This window comes from Neolamprologus multifasciatus, chromosome 12 (genome assembly GCF_963576455.1).
Source record: "Neolamprologus multifasciatus chromosome 12, fNeoMul1.2, whole genome shotgun sequence".
NCBI classification, from domain to species: Eukaryota; Metazoa; Chordata; class Actinopteri; order Cichliformes; family Cichlidae; genus Neolamprologus; species Neolamprologus multifasciatus.
In genome coordinates this window covers 40817-59871 of record NC_140450.1, presented here as the reverse complement: position 1 = coordinate 59871, position 19055 = coordinate 40817, and the positions used below count along the sequence as shown (strand labels likewise).

Sequence of the window (19055 nt, the reverse complement as noted above, 5' to 3'; positions counted from 1 at the left end):
TTTCTTCGGCAGGTCCTCATACATTGGAAACTGCTGTGTAATCATAAGTTTACTCACTGTATCACAGTATAACAAGGAGCGGATGGACAGAGGTCAGTGTTACTCCTAGGAGATATTAATGGCTGTATTTCATCAGATGAAAAATTCACATTTGGCGCTTTTGACACTTTTAATCTTTGACTAAATCAGTCTCCAGCTCTGTTTCACATGTATTCAAAGGAACTTGATCACACCCACACTGCTAAACCACTGGTTTGTTAGTAAACTCTAATGTGCCCTTTGCTTTTGTTTGATTGTAGTTTTTATTTATTTTTATTTTTATGGAAGCGCACATGTATTGTATGGAGCGCCTGCTCCCATCAGCTCTTCTTCGTGCACCAATAGAAAAAATAAACCCTCAAACGAATCCGGAAACTCGGTCAGAGGGACCGCTTCACTTCCTCCACTGAGCATGTCCATCACTGCGCATGCGCGGCTGCAACACAGGACGTAAACAAGTAGCGGGAGTTCCGCCGTCCGCGTGCATCCGCCAAAGAGCGCGAGTCGGCGAGAATCAAAGTTTAACGGCTGTAAGAGCGCGAGAAAGATCGATCACACCTGATCAGGTAGGAGCACTTCCGTTTTCTTTAAGGTTAGCGTTAAACTGAACTCGCCCTGACCCCTGACCCTCAGTGTGACCGGTTCGGTTTTTACAGAAGCCGTTGGGTAAGAGCTCTTTAGTGACGTCACATATGAGCGCCAGGTTGGTTTCAGCGGCGACTTCGCGATGGAGCGCGAGCTCGTCTTTGTCTGAGGCGGGTTGACCCCTGACCCCGCTGTAGTCTCCTCTCAGGTAGACGGCAGCTGGTCAGCTGGTCGTGTTCCACGCGCTGCTGGGATCGTTACTCCCGATCGATCCTTTGGTCACACCTGAGTGAGTTTAGGAAGAACGCTAGCTACCGGCCGATACCACGGCTGAGTTTGACCCGTGAGCCGATTACACGCAGCCACAGCGCAGCAGTTTGTGTGACTGTTGTAAACATGTACACGCGTGTCACAGCTGTGAGCACGGGCCCACTATGAGCGTCTGCAGTGACAGATCACGTGTTTGTGCTCTGTGACGTCATCTGACCCTACCTGCTTCTCCTTTGAACTGAAGGCCACTTTTCTCTTTTTCTCACTGGGCTTGAGGAAAAGGGGTTAGGGGAGAGGAGGAAGAGGAGGAAGGCTGAAGGGCTCCTGGTTGTGGGAGGAGTTACCTACAGGTTGGGTGCTGAGGGAACCAGCTGAGAAGTTGTTTCCTCTGCACAGGAGAAGGAGGCTTGATGGAGAAATGAGGAAGAATAGGAAAGCATTGAGAGGAAGAATAGAGGGAGTTGCAGAGGTGAAGGAGCACAGTGAGGAGTACAGAGAGCTGTGTGGTTAATCTCAGAGGACGTGATGTCACAGCTGAATAAAAGCACCCTGAATCCTGGTGGTTGTGAATCGACGACACACGTCACAGATTGAACCGCTCACACTGAGCTGCACTTTGGTGTGGACGACGTGCCAAAGGCTGTAACTGCTGCAGTGTGCACGCTGTCGTTCTGTGGTGCATTATGGGCAATCTCGTCTCTCACTGAGCACGCTCCTCTGACTGGCCAGCTCGGACAACATCCGCCTGTCTGACGCCACCTTAAACCAGCTGAAGGGGGTCTAGATGTGTCCCGACCGTCGGTTGGAGCTGATTGAGTCTTTCTGGGGGGAAGCCACAGGTGGGGGCCGTCCTGGGGGTGGTGATACGTGAAGCTCTGACTCGTTATCGGGTTTTCTGCTGATCGAGAATGTTTCTGATCGCTGTCACGGCCTGACGACGTGCACACACCCTCTCTAATGAAGTCATGTGATCTGAAGTCAGACAGACGAGCTTCTCTTCCTGGGGTGAGGAGATCATATCACAGGTGAAGCACACCTGATCGCTGTCACACGTGAGCTTGGACACTTTGATAATGAATGATGGCTGGGCCGAGACGCACAGGTGATGTTGGAGCCGTTTCAAAATGTGTTGTCTGAGCGGCAGGAGAATCCTGCAGCGGCTTCCTGCGCCCTGGCAGCGGGCGTTAAGTGAAGTGGCCGGGTACACCGAAGCCTCGCCTGTGCCAGGCGGTCAGCTCACACCCGTGTCCTGTTTATTTGTCCTGATTGGCACACCTGACCTTCCTCTTCTTCTTCTGCAGCTTCTGTCACAAACTGACCATCGCCTCCTCCTGTTGCTCCTCCCATCATGACACCTCCATCATCACATGAGAAGAAGAGGAGGCGCGCAGAGGGCGAGGAGTCTCCTGCTCCCATCGACATCGACACTCCTGAGAGAGGAGAGGAGGAGGAGCAGGAACTGTTCAGTCCTCCCGCTGAAGAGGAACGGGTGAGCAGGAAGGAGAAGAAAAAGAAGAGACGAGAGGAGGAGGAGGTGTTCAGCTCGCCTGCTGAAGATGGACAGGTGAACAGGGAGGAGGAGGAAACCAGCGAGGGGAAGAAGAAGAAGAAGAAGAGAAGAGCGGAGGAGGAGGAGGTGTTCAGCTCACCTGCTGAAGATGGACAGGTGAACGGGGAGGAGGAGGAAACCAGCGAGGGGAGGAAGAAGAAGAAGAAGAAGAAAAATAAGAGAAGAGCGGAGGAAGAGGAGGTGTTCAGTTCTGCTTTTTCTTCTGCTGAAGATGCACATGTGAACGGGGAGAAGGAGGAGAAAGAGCAGAGGGGGGACAAACAGGAGGAAACCAGCGAGGCAGAGGAGGGACTGGGTCCCTCTTCTCCTGGTCTGGGTGAACAGCTGAGCAGGAAGGAGAAGAAGAAAAAGAGAAAAAAGAGGAGAGAAGAGGAAGAACTGTTGGCTCCTCCCTCACCTCCTACTGGGGATGAAAAGGTGAGCAGGGAGAAGAAAAGGAAGAAAAGACAGGAGGACAAAGAGCCAGAGAAGAGAAAGGAGGAGAAGGAGGTGTTCTGTTCTCCTCATGGACAGGTGAGCAGAAAAGAGGAGAAGAGCAGTGAGGGAGGAAAGAAGAAAAAGAAAGAGGAAGTGACATCACAGGAAAGGGAGCCTTACAGCGAGACTAAACAAAAGAAGAAGGCGGCGCGCATGGCGAGCGTAGCCACAGCAACAGTGTCGGTTCAAACCGTCAAGAACAGGTTGAAGGAGGAGAGGAAAAGTGAAAGTGTGCAGGAAGTGACATCATGCAATGGAGAGAAGGCAACGAAGAATGTAAATCCTGCAAAGAGGCAGAGAGGTGCAGCGGGGGGTCACGGGGAGGAGGAGGAGAAGAAGAGGAGAACGGAGGCGGCAGCTGATCCTGAAGAGTGAGTTCATAAAGTTCATGTTAACGAGATGTCAGTGAACACAACACAGAAACATCAGAGACTGAACAAAGCTGGGGTGACGCGCACCTTAACACCTGCGGCTCCGCACGCTCAGACAGGAAGCAGCGTGGACTCCTCATGCGGCGTCCATCTTTGTTGTCTCTGCTTTTATGATGAAATGATGATGTCAGCTGATAATGTCATGTGCTTCAGGTTTGACCATAAGTTGTTGGAGGAACTTCAGGAATTTGTTCCTCATGTGAAGAAGAAATCTGCCGATCAGATCAACAAGCTGCTGCGGTACGACTTGGCACGCTTCAAGGCCTTCAAAAAGAAAGGTAACGCCGCTGCAGACGCCACCAGCAGGAAGGTACGAGCACTGCGCACTAACCCTGTGAACGCCTGTCTTCCTCCAGGTGTGTCTCTGCGCTGGGGGCGGTACTCTCAGCTTGAGAACCAGCAAATCGAACAGAACGTGGCCGACTTCTTGGCTCTGACGGGAATCAGCTCAGCGGAGCAGCTTCTGTTTCCTCACAGGTTCAAAGAGCAGGAGCTGGAGGTCAGGAGGCTGAAAGCACAGCATCACTTCCTGGAGAACATCGGTACGTAACCAATGCACAACGACGTCGGGTTCACTTTTATTTATACAGTGCCTAATTCAACAACAGTCACCTCAGGGCGCGTTTCATATATGTGTGTGTACATATATATATATATATATTAGGGGTGCAACGATACTCGTATCGATATTGAACTGTTCGATACAGTGCTTTCGGTTCGGTACGCATATGTATGAACAATACAACATTTTTAATTTATTTGATCAACTTTCCTTCTGACGATGCTGTCTGTGTTGAGCGCTCAGTGGATCTGCGCTCGACAGTGCAGCCTAGGCGGAGTAGTCGAGCGCAGATCCACTGAGCGCAGGGCAAGCTAGCAGACAGAAGCTAAGCTCGTTGCAACATGTCAAATTGAACCTCCCCCACCCTCATTCAGATCTGGCGTTTGGAACTATTTTGGTCTTCATGTGACGTATGACCCTGAAGGTAAGCGCGTCATGGACTAAAGTAAAACAGTATGTTGGATGTGCCAGCAATGCTCAATTACATTGGTGGGAACTAGTGTGTTAGCGCAGTTAGCTCGTTAACGTGTTGGCCGTCCAGCCCCACGCACGGGGCGATCCGCGGTAGCTCATTAACGGAGATTTGCCGTGTTGTGGCGTTAACGTCATTTCAGATTAACGCTGACAGCACTAGTGGGAACACAACGAATATGACTGCACATTTACTCTGACATCATCCTAGTGCAAAGACAAGTGGAAGCAGACAAAAACAACAAGCACGCATGCTACAAACTTTAGCCGAGTCATTTAGACAGCCGTTAGCACATGATTCTCCTTATGGGGACCTGATATGTTTAATATGCTGCTGAGAATATAGCCCAGAAGAAGCGTATAGTAGAGCTTTTATTTTGGAAAGAGACATTTCTCTGTAATAAACTCTCTTTTCCAAAGATGAGTGATTCCTCAATCAGATACAGGGCTCGCAAAATCACTAGCCCGACGTCCCGGGGCTAGCGATTTTTCCAGTCGGGCTACCAAAATCTATCTCTGCCCTGCCCATCAGGCTATCGTAGGAAGGAAAAATCTATGTCAATGCTTTTGCATTCTTTCGGAAATGTAGCTGGGTAATTATGTCATTGGCATCGGTGAGCCACTGTCAATATGTGACATATTGAAATCACGTTTGAATTTGCGCTTGTTTTTTGCTTTCACTTTGCAATCGCGTGAACTGTGTATAGAGAGCGACAGCACTGATTGGTGAGTGATGATAATTTGCACCAATTCCTCTGACGTCATCTTATCAGTCGTTAGCTTACTATGCAAACATGACAAGTGAAATCTCCCGCAGCTTAAACATGTGAGAGGTTGATCGCGCAGAGACTCGCTGAGCGTTATGTTAGTGCGTGTGTAAAAGCAGCAGGATATATATTTTAGTTCTGCTGAGCCAAATAAGACAGGTCAGCGTGAAGAAGTGACAGCCAAAGCAAAGCTTACCACAAAATGGAAAAGTTATGACAAATCAGACTATAAGGCAAAAAGAAAGTGCAGCTTTATGGTTTCATGGACAAAAGAATTTCTGTGGCTGCAATATGACGAGCTAAATAACCAGGGCTGCACATAAGTGGTCCGCAGGTGCGCATTCGCTGTCAAAATAAAAAACGCGCACAAGATAAGAAGTTGCAACGCGTGTTTGCGTCCATAAGATTTTCTGGAGGAGGACAGACATTTGTTTAGAACTCTTAAAGATGTCGAAGAAGCTCCTTTGGTGTTTGGAGGTGGAGGAACACCAAAGCAATTACTTTGGTGTTCCTCCACCTCCAAAGAAACGTCAGGAGTCCGAACCACAAAAGAAGCGCATATTCTCGGAAAAGTGGTTGCAGGAGGCGAGCTGGCTTCAAACAAATGATGAACGCACAGAGATGTGGTGCAGAATGTGCTGTGAAAATTTAATAAATGACAAATTAATAAAAAGGCATGAACATTTTTTTTTATATTGAAAAAATATCGAACCGTGACACCAAAGTACCGAACCGAACCGTGAATTTTGTGTGATTGGTTGGGGTGAGAGAAGGGAGACAGGATAAAGACATGCTGTGGAAGAGAGACAAAAGCTGTGTCCAAATTCATGGGCTGCTTCCTCCTGAGGTCGCATTTGTAGACCGATTACGTCACAGCGACGTGCCGAAGGCTGTCCAAATTCGTCGACTCCTCCGAATGCAGCCGACAAATGCGTCCTCCTTTTCCCTGAATTTGAAGGATGGGTCGGGTGTGTCCTTCGTGGCCCACCATATCCCAGAATTCATAGCGCGGCCCAGCCAAACTCCAGTTTCCAACAATGGCGGCCGCTACTAAGTTTTAAAATTACTCTTACTAATCTTTCTGGGTCACAAAATAAACTTTTAACATATTTTCAGGCGAGAAAGTAGCTGTGTAAACATCAAATATCTGCTCGGTTTATCGAGATATCGCATATTTGCAAAAGTGCTGCGACGTTTTCGGAGACGTCTGTTACCCACCAGCTCGATAGCTCGCCGGGAGCTCGAGGGTCACTGAAGCCGCCGAGAACGGCACAACTCCCGACACATCATTTTCAGATCACCGCGGAGTTTCGCTACTCTGGTTAAACGTGATATATAAGTCACTTAGACAACCTAAAAATGTTATTGTTGGGCTTTTTTCAGTGTTTTGTTTGTTCGTGAGTAAATCGGTTTGGCTGAGATCAAAGTTATTAGATTAGATAAAACTTTATTAATCGGGTGGGTTCCTCCTTGGTTTTCACACAGCTGACTAAACGTCAAACAGAAAACTGATTAAACAGAAGTGTGAGACGGTCGAGAGTTTCCTCCAGTGTCCTGTTATATTTTAGATAGCAAGGAGCAGACGGACGAGTTTATTAAACTCCACCGAGACAGCGGTGACGCTAATCAGAAGGCTCGACCGTCACATTTCACAGCCGTTTACTTCCGGCCTACCCGACCTTCTGAGGACCCGGCCCATGTAGACGGCGAAGGCCGGGTCCTCAGGAGGATGCAGCCCATGAATTTGGACACAGCTACAGATTAATAAATCAAATCAAATCACTTTTATTGTCACATCACATGTGCAGGTACACTGGTACAGTACATGCGAGTGAAATTCTTGTGTGCGAGCTTCACAAGCAGCAGGGTTGTGCAAAAATACAATAACATAAAACAAGCAAAATATAAGAATGGCTAAATCTGAGACTAATAAACATACGTACAATATATAATAGTATATGCATCACTGGATGTGTATACTAAATATGTTTTTCTACGTGTGTGTGTGTACATATTTTACAAATTAAATAGAGTAAGCAATAAAATAAAATAACAAGTATGATTCAGCAGAGAGGTCTGTTAACACATAGTGAGTGAAGAAGAAACACTCAGTGCATCATGGGAATCCCCGGCAGCCTACGTCTATTGCAGCATAACTAAGGGAGGATTCAGGGTCACCTGGTCCAGCCCTAACTATATGCTTTAGCAAAAAGGAAAGTTTGAAGCCTAATCTTGAAAGTAGAGATAGTGTCTGTCTCCTGAATCCAAACTGGAAGCTGGTTCCACAGAAGAGGGGCCTGAAAACTGAAGGCTCTGCCTCCCATTCTACTTTTAAATACTCTAGGAACAACAAGTAGGCCTGCAGAGCGGGAGCGAAGTGCTCTAATAGGGTGATATGGTACTACAAGGTCATTAAGATAAGATGGGGCCTGATTATTTAAGACCTTGTATGTGAGGAGCAGGATTTTGAATTCTGGATTTAACAGGAAGCCAAAACAGGAGAAATCTGCTCTCCCTTTCTAGTCCCTGTCAGGACTCTTGCTGCAGCATTTTGGATTAGCTGAAGGCTTTTCAGGGAGTTTTTTGGACTTCCTGATAATAATGAATTACAGTCGTCCAGCCTGGAAGTAATAAATGCATGAACTAGTTTTTCAGCGTCACTCTGAGACAGGATATTTCTAATTTTAGAGATGTTGCACAAATGGAAGAAAGCAGTCTTACATATTTGTTTAATATGTGCGTTGAAGGACATGTCCTGGTCAAAAATGACTCCAAGGTTCCTCACAGTGTTACTGGAGGCCAAGGTAATGCCATCCAGAGTAAGAATCTGGTTAGATACCATATTTCTAAGCTTTTCAGGGCCGAGTACAATGACCTCAGTTTGATCTGAATTAAGAAGCAGAAAGTTAGCGGCCATCCAGGTCTTTATGTCTTTAAGACATTCCTGCAGTTTAACTAATTGGTGTGTGTTATCTGGCTTCATGGACAGATAGAGCTGGGTGTCATCTGCATAGCAGTGTAAATGTATGCTATGTCTTCTAATGATGCTGCCTAAGGGAAGCATGTATAATGTAAACAGAATTGGTCCTAGCACTGAACCCTGTGGAACTCCATAATTAAGTCTTGCTGTGATTTAAAATCAGTGACCCCAGTGTGACCTTTGATCTTCTTGTCTGTCTGCAGCTGAGGGGATTCCTCGGACATGTGATCAGGTTTACGTCAGAGCCAAGAAGATTTTTGATGAAAGGAATAACATGGGAAGGTCAGAGGTCACTTTGCATGTTCATGGGTTTATGTTTGACTCGTTAACCTGACGGTCACCTGACACAATGTGGGCGTGTTCATTCAGGTTTTCTGAGGATGAGCTATGCTCTCTCACAAAGTTGCAGAAGCTCCACGGCAACGACTGGAAGAGGATCTCAGAGAAGATGGACCGTAGCATCTACTCGCTGGAGAAACGCTTTAACACCATCGGTGAGCTTCCCTGTGACCCCTAACCTCTGAACTCCACTGTGGTCAGTCACAGACTGTACTTAGACGACTTGGTCAGATATCTTTAGTGACTTAAAGCAAGGGGACAAACGACCCCCATGCTTATTCTGAAAGTCCATTTGTTGGGCTGATCTGGTTGCTGTCGTGGCGCCGAGCCAGAATCCTGCAGGTTTGTTCCAGCTGCTCATTGTGACCTGAGACAGAGCAGGTTATTGATCTGTAGAACAGATTCCTCTGCTCAGCCATGAAAACACTCACCTGTCTGTGCGCTCACACCCAGCTCAGGGTCGCGGTACCTGGACTGCAGAGGAAAAGCTCCGCCTTTGGCAGGCTGTCAGGGCTCACCTGGAGATGCTGTTCCAGCAGAGCCCTGCAGGTCTGAGCAGACACCAGCTGTGCAACAACCTGCCCTGGAAGAGGATCAGCGAGCAGGTGGAGACCCGGTCCTGGATCCAGTGCCGTCTCAAGTGGTCGGTGCTCCGCTGCTCACGTGAACCAGACCCGGTACGTTCCACGCCAGCAGCGGATCCTCAGGTGTAACTCAGGTGTTGGTGTTTTCCAGGTTCTCCCTGCTGAAGTTTAAGCTGTCCTCAAAGGGAAGAGTGTTCAACCGCGGTGCCGAGGGGTACGCCGCAAAAATCCAGCTCATCAACACGTGAGTGAACCCATCATTCGCTGAGCAGCCAATGAGAATGCAGGACAAACCTCCGGTCATGATGTCACTGTGTGTGTGTGTGTGTGTTCAGGCTCTATAACATGCATGTGGACGACGCGGCGGACATCGACTGGGACGAGGTGGCTGGAATCATCGGGTGAGGTCAAACTAGCATTAAGTACACAATAGACTGTAGTCCAGGCGGTGTTGTCACACCTGTGTGTGTGTGTGTGTTTCAGGACTGTGACGCCGATGTGTGTTCAGAAGATGTTTTACAGGTTGAAGGTTTCCAGAGTTCCAAACTGGACGAGTTTGTCGTACGCAGGTGAGCAGCTCGAGCTTGGTTCCACTTCCTGTTTGTGTCGCGCTGTCAGATTAAACCCGAGTGTAGTTTCGATCATGTGACCCGAGTGTCGGGTCACGTGACCTCACCTGTTTCCGTCCACACAAACACGAGGGCACGCCGAATCTGTTCTCCAAAACCAAACCACACAAACGAGTCATGTCGAGCATCGAACCGGAGCGCACCTGAGACAGCCCGACCCCTCTGAAGTCTTCTTACCTGTTCGATCTCACTGGTAACTAAACTGCTCACCTGGTCAGGAGCAGCTGAGCTGTAGAGCAGCTCAAACTGAGCGGACAGACAGGCGGTGAGCATCCCAGGCGTTACTCAGACTGGGGCTCAAACAAAGCCTGGATGTGTGGTCCTTGCATTAGTACACCCCTCAGATTTCCCAGTTTTCATTGAGCACCTGAATGCAGCATGCAAGCTCTCAGGTTCAGTTGTTCAGGGTAATTCAGGTTTCAGTGTCGTGTTCAGGTGAGCCTGCAGTAATCTGTAATCGTCTGTCTCAGAGATCATCGACTTCCTGCAGAGCAGAGCCGTCCCTGTCCTGGAGGAGAGACTGAAGAAGTGCGAGCCCAAGGAGGCGCAGGAAGAGGAGGAGAAGGAGAGGCTTTATCAGCTCTCCGACATCTTCTCAGAGCTCAGTGACGACGTGGAGCTGGACAACAGCTGACCTGCAGCCAATCAACATGCGGCGTCCCCGTGGACAGACTTTATAGACACACTTTGAAATTGGGACGGGGAGTGGGTTAAAAAAAGACTTTTATTTTGAAGGTGCTTTGTAACATGAAATAAAATTGTTTTGGTATGTTGTGTGTTTGTTCGATCAGAAGCAATGCTCACACCGATCGTTCACATAATTAAGTCCATAAACACGTTCGAACGTTATTGATCTGTGATCACAGGAAGTCTGAAGCAGAGGATTGTGGGTAACGCAGCTCATCTGTCAGCGATGGCCCGTACGCCGCCGCTGGTCCTCTTCATGATGTTTGGCACAAACAGGAGTCCTGACGTGCGCTCGATGGTTTCTATGGGAACCAGGAAACGCTCCAGAGGAACCTGCTCGCTGATAGGTTCGTTTGGTAACACGTACGAACGGAGCTCCACCCCCTTGCCGTCTGCTTGCTCCAGGATCAGCACCTGAGGGCACATGGGACAGGTGAGCTTATCGCCAGCTGACGGGCAAGAGTGCTGACATCATCCGGCGGGTGAGCCTCACCTTAAAGAAGTGTGTCGGCACGGCGACGTGGTTTCGTCCTATCACTTGATATCGAACGTAGAGTTTCCCGTCAGCCTCTTGCCTGAAACACGCACCTGACAATGTCATTCCCAAGCCCCTCCCCTCAGTCATCACAGAAGGATGGGCAGCAGGTTACCTGGGCAGGTAGAGCGGGCCAGTGCAGACATAGACGTTGAGGTAGCGTTTGGTGAGGGAGCGGCAGAGTTTCTCCAGGTTGTTCCAGGTGTTCTGGTTCAGGTGAGGGTTCTGCTCACAAACACCAGAGATCCATAGAACCAATCAGGTAATCAATACTCTGGATGAGCAGGTAAAAAGTCTCACCTGTGGAGCCACGTTGCTCAGGTAGAACGTGTCGTCCATGGCTTTCTGGCTCCACTTGTGGTTGGCTGCTGCGGCCAGGTGGCCCCTGTCGAACCCGCTCCCCTTGTAGTCGTCGTTGGTCGCTCGGTGGAAAGCGTGAACGCTGCCAATGAATGAAAACAGATGTTACACGTTAGGATTCAAACTTCACAGGTAGAGAAGAACCTGTCGTTAACCTGCACGGACCACAGTTGAGGTCACGGTGTTTATCTGCAGCTCTGCTCGCACAGCTGGATTGTTACAGCATCTCAGCAGGAGCTGCAGAAAGAGTCCAGTTCGCACCTCATGAGGGCCGGCTCTGGCCCACGTGCCCCGTGTTTCACAGCCCGGTGGGAGAACTCTGATGTGAACATGAACTTTACCTGCCCTGTTCCTGTCGCACCTGTCATCCTCTTTGAACTCGCAGTACTTCCTGTCTGACAGTCCGCTCAGGGAGGCTGGGTTTAGCCGCTCTATTACCCAGGATGCAGTGCGCGTGCGGGGGTCGTAGGAGGTGACGTAGGATTCTCTGGTCTTGATGTTGCCCAGTGAGGGGAAGCCATACTTCATCACAGCTCCTGAGCTACCTGGACTCACCTAGACACAGAGACACACTCAATCAGCCCATCGGGAACACAGAGACTCCTCCCACTAATTGACCAATAATCCAGAGTATATGAACATCTTCTTCCTCAGTTTTTACCACCAAGCCGTACGACACCTCAACCACAACACTTAAACACACACAACACAGCACTCAGAAGCTACCCTGCAGCTTCACAAGTACTCTGTTTAATCTGCACTGGTCATTTCACTTTATTGTCATTGATATTTATATTTAAAGTGCAATACTGTAATTTTCTGCTGCTCATTCCTGTGCAATATCCCATCTGCCCTCCCGTCATATTTCTTTTCAAGATTTTCTTATTTAATCACTAGTGTACATATATTTATATTTATAGATACATATATATTTAGTCATCTTTTCTCTTTTACCATGTCTCTCTAATATTTAGCTCCTTACTATTTTTATATTTTATTTTATTATATTTTACTATATTTTCTGTACTGTATCATGCTGCTGAGTGACTGCTGCTCGTCAAACACATTTCATCACAGTCACAGGAGGATGTGCTGTCAGCAGTAGCCCGCGGCGGCATCACGGGCATCGGCAAAAAAGAAAAAATAAAGTTGCTCGTACTGATGCTGCCCCGACATCAGCCCGCACATACTGGGAATGTCAGAGGCACCGATCGGCTTTCTATCGCCCATTTGCTGGGAGTAAGGGCGCCTCCGTTTGCGAGGTGCGCCTGCTGCTTGCGGCACAGGGAGGAGAGGGCGGGGCGGCGGGGGCTGGAGCAGCGTCTAATAACCAACCAAAATAAAATTAAATAAAAACAAAGCAACAAACACGGAAACACCAGACATCATGATACAGACTTATAATCTGCACCGATGTTTTTTTGAAATTCTGTACATGAAAAGTGAGCGCGAGCCCTCGGTGCGCCTGCTCGCTGCTGAAGTCAAAGTAAACTTTATTGTCATCTCCGCTACATACAGTCCAGTATAGAGAGACGAGACGACGAGGCTCCAGTTACAGCAGTGCAAGTAAACAAACAATAAATATAAGAAGAGTAAGAAAATAAATACACACTTTAGGACTCGGGGTAAAGGATCAATAACAATTTAACATTTATAATTTACAGTTTGATGATTTAAAGTCTCTCACACAAGCCGTCGAAAGGGGAGGGGCTTCCAAATAGAGCGCATTTCATTTATAATGTTGTAAATCCAAGCCCATCATGGATTCATGATTTGAATCCTGGGTTGTGTGAAATCCCAGAAATAAACCTTAGACAAAGTGAATCTGTGAACTAAGGTGTAGGTGTGTTTGGTTATGTTGTGGTGATCCTCGGGTTGGGGGATTTGTGTTCATACTGGAGTGCAACATTAAAACCAAGATGGACAAGAAACGTTCAAAGCCATCAGGAGCTCAGTTTAGAAAATAGAGAAAAGAAGAGAAACGAGCAACAGATGCAGGTAAGCAGATGTGTGATTGGATAATGGCAGGTCATCCTGAACCAATCAGAATACTTTATTAATGCCTAAGGAAATTATGTGTGTTACAGTTGCTCCAAGAAGTAATTTTAAATATAGTAACAGTAACAAACTAAACTCCAAACAATAAATTATGTTACAGATTTTACACGTTTAAGAAACAGCACTAATATACACAGATCACTCAGTTATAAATATCAAGGATCAACAGAGGTGATGATAAATAAATATCAAGAAAATTGACAAGAATATTCCAGAGTAGAAAAGAGTGTAAAAAGGCTGTAAGTATTGCAGTGTTCACAGGCTGTTAGGTGCAGGAGTTGTGCAGGGAGCCACAGGCAGGAATGATTCCTGAGTCGGTCAGTGGTGCATTGTGGGTAATCTCAGTCTCTCGCTGAGCGTGCTCCTGTCACTAGCCAGCATGTCATGGAGTGGGTGGGAGGTGTTATCTATGATTGTCCTTATCTTGGACAACATCTGACACCACCCTAACGGAGTCCAGCTCCATCCTCCTCACAACATTACTGGCCTTGTGGTTCAGTGGTTAACTCAACCTGCTGCCTCTGCATACAGCAGCATAGAGGATAGCACTGTCCAAAGCAGATACCAGAGGGAGTGTTCGCCCGGGGCGCAATACAGGTAGAACCGCCACTGGCTGTTACATACAGCAGCAGGGTCTGTTCAGTGAGCAGCAGCGGCTCCAGCGGGAGCGCAGGTTCCCTGTGAAAACAGCAGCTCAGATCAATGAGAGGAGGCTGCTGGAGAACCGGGCTGCTGTGGGTCTCACAAACAGCTACAGTGAGATGCGCGCTTTGTAGTCCGTCTCCTGCAAGTTGTAGTTTTTAACACTTCGGAGATCCGGCGTCACGTCGTTAAGCAGAGACTTTAAGCGTCTCCTAACTTCCTCATCGGGTCAAGGAGACGACGTTAGGAAAACTAGATAGAAGACACTTTTGGAGCACACACACACAAGCAAATGGCCGGAAGTCTATGACCTCACGCACACTCACCTGCAGCTCTGATGCCTGCACCGTCGGGACTCCCGGTACCGGGATGACCGGGACCCGGCTCATCAGGCCGGCTCCCCCCTCCTCACGCCAGCCTCCGGCGCTCAACAGACGGCTCGCCGCCGCTCCGAGTCCCGCTCCGAACACCAAGGTCGCCCCGGTCCGCCACATGCTGCCGGGTCAGCTGCTGGTGACGCGCTGTGATGACGTCACAGGAATGTATTTAATAAGCAATAACTGTGGCCTGTGCGGCGTAACACGGCGCATGCGCGTCTACCTGTCTGTATGTGTGCAGCAACGTTTCGTGTCCACATATTTCACTCACAGGGATTTTTTTCTAAAACGTGCCAAATATGTACAACAAAGTCATAAATTATGTGATTGTTTGCCATTCTTTAAACATAAATCAAATGCATTTCAAATATTATTTATTACACACCTTTTTGTTGACACACCCTCAATTTCAATTTCATTGCGTCCCACAGTCAGTGTTGGAAAGTAACAGAGTACACGAACCGCCGTTACCTATTTAAAATACAAAATATGAGTAACTGTATTCTGTTACCTTTTAAAAAGGTGGTATTCAGAATACAGTTACTTTGCTGAAATAAAGGGATTACACGGCGGTCTTTTCCTGTTTCATATGTTTGGCTATGCCCTCTCTGTTTTTGCTTTCCACGCCGGTGGAAACCAAACAAAACACGCATTAAGAGGCTCTGATGTCTGTGTCTCAGTCTAACGGCCCACGTCACCTCTATCTGCAGCCCGCATACTGACATGAAGAAATATTTTTAAAAATTATTGTTCAAAAAATGACTTAATAAGAAGGCAACAGGCAAAGTGTCACAGGCATCGCCCTGAAGCCTCGTGGGTAGTGTAGTCCAGCTGTAAGTAAGCTGTTAAGACTCGACTGTACACCGTGTTCGTGTTTTCCTCTGAAACAATAAGTTCTGTTGGAGCAGCCTTTCAACGCCCCTCTCTGTCTCTGCTAGCAAAGTTGACCCAGACAACAAAGTAAAGCTAGTTTTCAGCTACGAGCCCGACACGAACCCACCATATTAGCCAGAGGTCCCCTTACTACGGTTCGGAGCGTAGTAAGAGCGGAGAGAAGCTGCTTATTTGCATGTGCTGATATTAAGCCCAAGGTACTAACTAGCTAACTGACTGGATGCTAATTAGCCTTATAACTCCTGTTGTCTCTCTCTATAATTTATATTAATATTAATATTTTGTACATTTGTATATCATAAGGACTCCTCTATTTTTGGAGTGTATTTTTATGTGTCTGTATTATATTAAACACACACATTAAAAGTGAATCCCTGTCCAAACATGCACTCAGTTTGCTTTTTTACTCACTGTGAGCATCATTCATTATTCTTCCCCACTAATTAAGGTTAGGATGTGTATTTTTTTTATCCCAATCCGTTCTTCTTTTGCAGCATTTAAATAACCTTTATCAGATTTGATGGTTTTGTTACAAACTTTTCAAAAAGTGTTTTGCTTTTCTTTCACAAATGTGGGATTAAATTGTGTTAAAATGTACAAAACAGTGACGTCATGTTTTGTGACGAGGACCCAGGCACAGAGAGACTTGATGAATTTAAGAATCTTATGATTTAATAAAGACGTTTGAGGACTTGTACAGAGATGGTAAAATTATGATGACTGATAACGGAGACAAAGACAACAGGCGACGAGGACAGGGAGGAACAGGGAGGAACAGGGCTTTAAATGCACCAAGGAGACAGTCAGAGAGAACTTGGGACAACTGGAGACATTTAAGGATGCAGGGACTGACAGAGGGAAGAAGTTTATCTTGACTGGCTGGGCAGCTGTCTGGGTGCTCAGCACCCCCAAAGCTCTGAGTGCATCATGGAAGGACAGGCCGCTGCACGGTATGTACCACCGGCAGATAGAGGAGGTGGCTGATATCCAGAATCCTACCAGTGGCTGGACAAAGCTGGACTGAAAGATAGCACAGAGGCGCTAATCATGGCAGCACAAGAACAAGCTCTGAGTACAAGATCCATAGAGGCTGGGGTCTATCACACCAAGCAAGACCCCAGGTGCAGGCTGTGTAAAGATGCCCCAGAGACAATCCAGCACATAACAGCAGGGTGCAAGATGCTAGCAGGCAAGGCATACATGGAACGCCATAACCAAGTGGCCGGCATAGTGTACAGGAACATCTGTGCCGAGTATAACCTGGAAGTGCCGAGGTCAAAATGGGAGACGCCCCCAGGGGTGGTGGAGAATGACCGAGCTAAGATCCTGTGGGACTTCCAGATACAGACGGACAAAATGGTGGTGGCTAACCAACCGGACATAGTGGTAGTAGACAAACAGAGAAGACGGCCGTAGTGATCGATGTAGCGGTTCCCAATGACAGCAACATCAGGAAGAAGGAACACGAGAAGCTGGAGAAGATGTGGAGGGTGAAGGTAACGGTGGTCCCCGTGGTAATCGGAGCACTCGGTGCGGTGACTCCCAAACTAGGCGAGTGGCTCCAGCAGATCCCGGGAACAACATCGGAGATCTCTGTCCAGAAGAGCACAGTCCTGGGAACAGCTAAGATACTGCAGGACCCTCAAGCTGACCACCCACAGGGGTGAGAGGATAATTTATTCTCTCTCTCTATTATATACACACACACATTTGATGACTATACTAAACTTTATTTTATTATGCAATTGAATCTGGTAAAATTTATTTACTTCTTTCTTCATACAGTACTTGTCCCAGTAGTAATTTTACACCCTGTTAGCATGTGCTTTATTGCCTTAAAGAAACTACAGCCCCTGTGGGAGAACACAGGAAGTGACATCATTTGTTTTTGGAGGGAATTCAACTGTGGAAAATGAGGTAAGATTCAACTGTCACTCTCACTTTACTTTTTTTTTCAGGATATTTTTGGTTCACTTTTGCAAACAACTTGCTAACTGTGCTAAGCTAATGGTATGGACCTATTCCTAAATGGTTTGTTCCACTTTTCAACCTGTGCTTTCATAAAAAGGTGGCGTATTGAATTATGTTACTGGTCCTTGTTCATGTTTGATGTTGTGTGTTCCATTCTGGTATTTTACAGCTGCTTGCATGTTTTATTTTTTTTGTTAATGATTTTGTTTCTTGTTTCTGACGTACTTTTTAATGAACAAATATATAAGAAGCAAAGATGAACCGTAGATGTTTACTGAGGTTCTGTCCAATAATATGACGCGAGACTGGAGTAAAAGACATCCATGGATTGGCACTTTATTAATGAAGGAGTATGACAACAGCACAAACACTAACTACAACTAAACAAAATGGCTTCCTTTTATACTCTACCTTTTCAGGTGAGCCCAAGTGTGGGGCTTAACTAATTAACATGAAAACATAACCCTCCACACAAATAAACATACAATAACATTAAAGCACACAACAAACATATACATATTTCCAACACGTACTATAAACAAACCAATAACATAAGCTTCACCCATCACTATCTAAATTAAAACCTCTTTATCCACACTCCCTAACCTGGCACACTGGCCTGCTCCAGGAGCTCTTAAACAGGTGATTGAGCCGCTTTCACGCTTTTGCTCCTCATCCTGCAAGAAGCAACCAGGAAAGGTGAGTACCTTTATGTTCTCATTTCACACATATTTAGGTTATTGACAAATGATTAACTGTAAACAGCTCTAACTTTGGCTCTTCTCCGACACCGGTAGGATGGCCAGCCCCCCCGTCTCTCCACCTTCACAAGCTGTAAATTTAATCGTCAAAATAAACCTAATAAAAGACTCCATAAGAACTAATGTGTTTTCTTTATTATTCTTATAGTCTGTTCCATCCTGTTATAGTCTGTTCCATCCTGTTATAGTCTGCTCCACCCTGTTATAGTCTGCTCCACCCTGTTATAGTCTGTTCCATCCTGTTATAGTCTGTTCCATCCTGTTATAGTCTGCTCCATCCTGTTATAGTCTGTTCCATCCTGTTATAGTCTGCTCCATCCTGTTATAGTCTGCTCCACCCTGTTATAGTCTGCTCCACCCTGTTATAGTCTGTTCCATCCTGTTATAGTCTGTTCCATCCTGTTATAGTCTGCTCCACCCTGTTATAGTCTGCTCCACCCTGTTATAGTCTGTTCCATCCTGTTATAGTCTGTTCCATCCTGTTATAGTCTGCTCCATCCTGTTATAGTCTGTTCCATCCTGTTATAGTCTGCTCCATCCTGTTATAGTCTGCTCCATCCTGTTATAGTCTGCTCCACCCTGTTATAGTCTGTTCCATCCTGTTATAGTCTGTTCCACCCTGTTATAGTCTGTTCCATCCTGTTATAGTCTGCTCCATCCTGTTATAGTCTGTTCCATCCTGTTATAGTCTGCTCCATCCTGTTATAGTCTGTTCCATCCTGTTATAGTCTGCTCCATCCTGTTATAGTCTGCTCCACCCTGTTATAGTCTGCTCCACCCTGTTATAGTCTGTTCCATCCTGTTATAGTCTGTTCCATCCTGTTATAGTCTGCTCCATCCTGTTATAGTCTGCTCCACCCTGTTATAGTCTGCTCCACCCTGTTATAGTCTGTTCCATCCTGTTATAGTCTGCTCCATCCTGTTATAGTCTGTTCCATCCTGTTATAGTCTGTTCCATCCTGTTATAGTCTGCTCCATCCTGTTATAGTCTGTTCCATCCTGTTATAGTCTGCTCCACCCTGTTATAGTCTGTTCCATCCTGTTATAGTCTGTTCCATCCTGTTAT

The 19055-nt window shown here is 46.8% G+C and overlaps 2 protein-coding genes across 7 annotated transcripts; one reads left to right on the top strand and one right to left on the bottom strand.

Moving 5' to 3' along the window:
* Positions 1-344: 344 nt before the first annotated feature.
* LOC146505996 (uncharacterized) lies at positions 345-11397 on the top strand. Of its 6 annotated transcripts, none has more exons than XM_085180765.1 (12): positions 350-605; positions 2196-2530; positions 2645-3312; positions 3526-3650; positions 3729-3914; positions 8356-8434; positions 8522-8646; positions 8945-9134; positions 9227-9319; positions 9411-9476; positions 9559-9644; positions 10175-11397. In XM_085180765.1, the coding sequence occupies exons 2-12, from the start codon at positions 2243-2245 to the stop codon at positions 10336-10338; spliced, it is 2070 nt and encodes a 689-aa protein (XP_085036891.1). In that variant the 5' UTR covers positions 350-605; positions 2196-2242; the 3' UTR covers positions 10339-11397. The 6 variants fall into 6 exon arrangements, with proteins under 6 accessions (XP_085036885.1, XP_085036891.1, XP_085036890.1 ...); XM_085180764.1 differs by having other exon boundaries at positions 2196-2955; positions 3004-3312; XM_085180759.1 differs by having other exon boundaries at positions 345-605; positions 2196-3312.
* On the bottom strand, positions 10410-14525 carry endog (endonuclease G). The gene is made up of 6 exons (XM_085180766.1): positions 14313-14525; positions 11648-11841; positions 11227-11368; positions 11042-11151; positions 10885-10966; positions 10410-10805 (listed from the first exon to the last, which is right to left on the bottom strand). Exons 1-6 carry the CDS (start codon positions 14478-14480, stop codon positions 10605-10607), a joined length of 897 nt encoding a protein of 298 aa, XP_085036892.1. The 5' UTR covers positions 14481-14525; the 3' UTR covers positions 10410-10604.
* Between the last annotated feature and the right edge of the window lie 4530 nt (positions 14526-19055).